Source organism: Wasmannia auropunctata, unplaced genomic scaffold (genome assembly GCF_000956235.1).
Source record: "Wasmannia auropunctata unplaced genomic scaffold, wasmannia.A_1.0 LD335794.1, whole genome shotgun sequence".
In the NCBI taxonomy this organism is placed as follows: domain Eukaryota; kingdom Metazoa; phylum Arthropoda; class Insecta; order Hymenoptera; family Formicidae; genus Wasmannia; species Wasmannia auropunctata.
This window is the reverse complement of record NW_012027096.1, coordinates 7,545-12,630: the sequence shown is the minus strand read 5'-3', so window position 1 is coordinate 12,630 and position 5,086 is coordinate 7,545. Positions and strand designations below refer to the sequence as shown.

Genomic DNA, 5,086 nt, shown 5'->3' with positions numbered 1-5,086 from the left:
TTGTATGCTATACGAAGTTATTACGTTTCTGCGTGACAGTCATTCTGTTTATATTATCACGACTATTTTAATTGCTAAAAATATTTGCACACAGGAAAAACGTTATTGTAATATGTACATATAAAAATATTACTGCGTTAAGTCCATTTTTAACTATAGAAGCAAATTCTCTCGTTATAAAATCAACATAATATTACGAGTATATTGATATAGAAACAAAATTTGCTTTTGTAGTAAAAAAAGTCTATTAACACAACAATATTTTCAGGTATCCATTGTATATTATAATATAATTACTTTAACTTCCACACATATTTTGGCTACCGTAGATAACTTTTTTTCTGTGTGGTAATAATTGAAGTGGTCAATATAGGAATCAGAAGAACAGAGGAAATAGTAAAATACTTTATTTAGTTGATGAACAAGTAGTATTTTTTATTTAAGAAGTTTTTATTTAAGACTAGTTAATATAATAGCAAATATAAACACAAAGTATTTTAAATGCACTTATTAAATCGCATATTACATAAACTTTTAATCAACATACAATTAATTATGTATAAACTTAAAATGACATACATAAGGTTTAATTTGCACTTTAAAATTTTTATGTTAACATTTGTACATACAGGTTTGTCTGTACATTTCTACAATAATATTGATTTCTACAAGAAAATGCATTATTTCATAATGCATATCTTGTAGAAATAAAATATTTACCATCATTCATTCTGACTGAAATAGCTGGAAGATCAAATAAATCATCAATATTAATATAAGAAATTTGAGCATTCATTTCAACATCATACGCATGCACATGTGCATCAAAGCCAATTGTCTGAAAGCAAAAGCACTCAAGGCAAACCTTACAATCTTTCGTGCAATAAATTCTTTTAATTTCACCAAAGATAGGCAATTCAAAATTATCTGACCCAAGAACAACACATGTACCAACTCTGTATCTTGTACCTTTATAATCAATCTAAGGAATCTCTATACAAGCAGTTTTGAAATCAACAGGGATGCACGAATAATCTTCGCTTTCAGGCAATTCGTCTAAAATGTTCCCTGGTCCCATTTCAAATTTCTGAACAAATCCGAGTTGACTTACAAATCTATAACACATTTGCAAGGCTTCTTTGAACGCTAATGTAAAAGTAATATTTTTTCTAGAGTATGTGGCATTTGTACGAATCTTGTTAAGCCTATTCTTGGATTCTTGTCTCATTGTACTAAATAAAGCTAGAGGTCCTAACATTTCAAGCATCATAGGAAAGTGTAGCATAATATGATGCTTCGGTTTTAATTTATCTTTAAAGAGTTCCTGGTACAACGTATGATGTTCAAAAATGAGTTGCTCCAACAATATCGATACTTCTTTTTGAATGCTAGTAGCAGCAACAATATCAAATATTTGGCGTAAAATAAGATAAAAATGCCACAATTTATTACCGCAAGGTACAAAGTCCCCAACCAAGAAACCAAAAGTTAAAAAAAAATTTATCATTTCGGCACCTGACAAGTTTAAATGCTTGCTTCTCACTTCCTCCTCTGTTACAAGTGGTGGCTTGTTCGAAAATCCATTTTTATAATAATCAAAAGTTTTTATTCTTTCATTAAGTACTTGAATAATGAAGTGTTTCTTCTTGAATATTAAATGATATAATAAATGGCTCATTCCATATCGTAAACAACCTTCTGCCATCTCATGTAACAAAGGATCTGAAGCAAAATTTTCGTAAACGTGAAATCCTTTAACATCGTTCCAAATTGAATATTCATTTAAACCAGAGTTGGATAGACCGTCATGAATATCGTTCAAGTACTTTTCTGTCTTTCTCAAATTTTCTTTTCGTACGAAGCAATCTATTTCACAATCTTCTTTTCGTGTAGTACAAAAGCGGCAATAATAAGTGGCATTAAACCCCATTGAATAACCTAATATTGTATTGAGTCCAAGATTATCCCCCGTCAATAAACCAAGAGCAAAGTATATTTTTTTGTCTCCCTGTGGTAAATGTAAAACAATACCACAGTCCTGAAGGAAATTAATTTCATCTACTAATATGCGAAACATAGCGGTATTTTTAAAATGGGCTCTATCAGATGCATGGAACAATAAAGTAACAAAAATTTCATCTAAAGTAGAACGATATTCTGGTGGAATACACGGAATAGTAACATAGGTTCCACCTATTTTTTGAATCGCTTTATGACTCCCCAAAGGATTATTCATTTCAAAGTCGTCGTAATAAACAAAAAAAGGAAAAACAATTTTATCAGAAAAATAATCAGCTTTCTTTTTTCTCCATAATTTACCCTGAACGAAGTTGGATAATACAACTGTCTCTTGCATTAGATTTATCATGTAATTATAACAAGTATCAAACACGCCTGGAAGACTAAAGAAAGCTTTTAAAATTGTACGAAGAGGTAGAAACTGGCCGTGTACGGGAATTATATCTTTAATGATTCGGCCATCAACTATTTTTTCACTTACAACATTACCAACAATATATGGCTTAGGTTTAATAAAATAATCTGTTACTTGCAAAGCTTTCATACGGTTATATTCAGAATTGAAATTCGTAAATAATTTAAAAACTGTATCAAACAAATCAAATATATTTGATACTATTTTCTCAATAGATTGTGTTTCATTACACATAAAACGTATAGCAGGCTTCAGAAGTGATATCATATTAAAAAACAAGGCAGCTGTATCATCCATTACAACTTGAACATGATTTCGGGGCAAAGCTGGATTTGCATATAGTTTCGCAATATAACGTAACAAGCAGTTATGAAGTTTGTCATTGATAGATTCTTTTGAGACCGATTTTTCATTAACAAGATTATCAGAAAAAATTATGTTTTCAATGTCAGAATCACAATCTAACTTGTTACAAAAATTTGTAATTTACCTTCATTACTTTTATTACTACGATTTTGATTAAGACTTTTAACGATAGAATTAGCTGGAAATTTATGATAAGATATGAGATGTTTTCGAAATTTTCTCCATGAATTATAGTCTAATAAACATTGGGGTACTTGACACTTATATACGGTAATTTCATCAAATTTATGAGCGGTATTTAAATGCAAATGTAGAGCATTGACAGAAGTCAAAGTTAAGTTGCAATTTTGTCCTATACACTTCATCATTTTGATATCTTATTAAACGTCCAAAAATATATATCAATTTATTAAAACTCAATGTAAAATAAGTTTTATTCAAACTTATAATTAAAAAAATTTTTTATTTTCATATACATTAGAAATTTAAATTATATATGTATATGTATATTAAGCATTAAAATTATAATTATATATAATTATAATTTTTGTAAATTATAAGTTATAATTAACAGAATTATTATTAACTTATAAAAATGAATTATTTAAATGAATTTAATCATCGGTTAATTGCAAATAATCATTTACCAATGTTGCTACAGATGGTATATGCTCATCCCATTGAGTTTTAAATTGATAAATAGCTTGTTGAAGGAAAAGCCATGGTTGGCTACTCTGAAAGGGATAGGACGCATGCAACGCATGATACGCTTTAAAGCATACATCTATTGCACGTAAAGGACTTTCTACCTTATATGGAAAGTTGTCAATGTAAACGTAGAATTCGGTTATGCTTGCTGTATTTTCACCAATAATAACAGGGAACGGCTGAAGTTGCTTCTTAGCAGCAAGGAGTTTCTGTCTCATGCGTTCCACTTGCACTTCCAAGTCTCGTAAAACCTAAAAAAAGAAATTTTGACACATATATTTTTAGAATTTTTCATATTATTTTCTTCTTTTTTTTGTAATATCCGATTATTAATGTGTTAATGGGAATGTTTCAGTGACTACCAAATTCTGATTGAATGAAAGTGCTTTCATTCAATTGCACAAAAAAATACGATATCGATTTTTATCGTTTTCATCTGATGTTAGATAATTTCTATTTATTATTTATTTATGTAATTTTGTTGTTGAAAGGCGTTTTTAATTCTGTGCAACTAATATGACGTAAACATTACAAAGAGAACAGTCTATACATAATATATACATTCTGTCAGTAAAGTTTTGAACTTCTACAATCCCATAAGCAAAAACATTAATGTACCTTGATATGCAGCAGAAAACCAGAAGTTAAATCTGCAGCTGTAGGACGCCACTTTCCAACATTTGTTGGAGAGAAAAGTGTTGGGATTGCGAGCAGCACTTTCACAGTTTCTTCTAAAAATAAATTGATCTTTGCAGAGTTCATATTAAAAGAAAATAGTAAATCGAAAAATATTTAAATGTATTACCTTCAACAGTTGTGAATTTTATAGTAGTTTTTAAGTTTTTTTATTTTTGGAACAACTTTCTCCCAATTAGACAGAAGTTGCATCAAATTATTCGGATAGAGATGGTTGAAATCTTGTTCTAACTAGAATTGGGAAATATTATTTTAAAATAATATTAAAAACAATAAAATATTATTTTATTTCTAGCAACAATTTACCAAAATATAACCCCAAGGCTGTCGCAAAACACGAAATTCATTGAAGTACTCAGTAATTCCACATATAAACTGCTTTCTCTTTTTTCGTCTATATTCCGTGCTTCTGAGTTTTAATAGTCTTACAGAGGCAGTCTCTTTCCATTTTACAGTAGCCTCACTCTGTGGTTCCAGACACCTTCGTAACCACTGAAAGCTGTCTAATTGTGTTTCTGAAATACCTGCTCCTGTGTAATCATAATCATATATAATAATTATATACATATATATATTTTTAAATTAAAAAATTTAAAAATCAAAGAATGCTACCATTATGAGAGTCATCCACCTCTTGCTCTTCTTCTTGTAAATTAGTATTACGAAGCTCTGCTCTTCTAAGTTTACCTATTAATCTCGTGAGTAGGTATACTATGGGGATTCTACATCAAATATAGGTCAAGGTCAAGGGTGGGGGGAATGTAGGCCAAGAAGGATGGGGAGAATGTAGGTCAAGGAGGAAGGGTGGGGGGAATGTAGGTCAAGGGGATTAATTAATTAATTAAACAATAATCGATTGAATCATCAATTAATTGATAACAA

At 29.7% G+C, this 5,086-nt stretch overlaps 2 protein-coding genes across 2 annotated transcripts in view; both read right to left on the bottom strand.

Moving 5' to 3' along the window:
• Nucleotides 1-982: 982 nt before the first annotated feature.
• On the bottom strand, nucleotides 983-2,236 carry LOC105456048. Its single transcript, XM_011699820.1, has one exon. The coding sequence runs from the start codon at nucleotides 2,234-2,236 to the stop codon at nucleotides 983-985; it is 1,254 nt and encodes a 417-aa protein (XP_011698122.1).
• A 2,077-nt stretch (nucleotides 2,237-4,313) lies between these two features.
• The window catches only part of LOC105456047, a 7,800-nt gene continuing 7,027 nt past the window's right edge, over nucleotides 4,314-5,086 (bottom strand). Inside the window, exons 2-4 of the mRNA XM_011699819.1 lie at nucleotides 4,817-4,926; nucleotides 4,511-4,734; nucleotides 4,314-4,435 (exon numbers count right to left, since the gene is read on the bottom strand). Coding sequence (XP_011698121.1) covers nucleotides 4,316-4,435; nucleotides 4,511-4,734; nucleotides 4,817-4,926 — 454 coding nt within the window. The 3' untranslated portion in view covers nucleotides 4,314-4,315. The remainder of the gene's footprint in view (nucleotides 4,436-4,510; nucleotides 4,735-4,816; nucleotides 4,927-5,086) is intronic.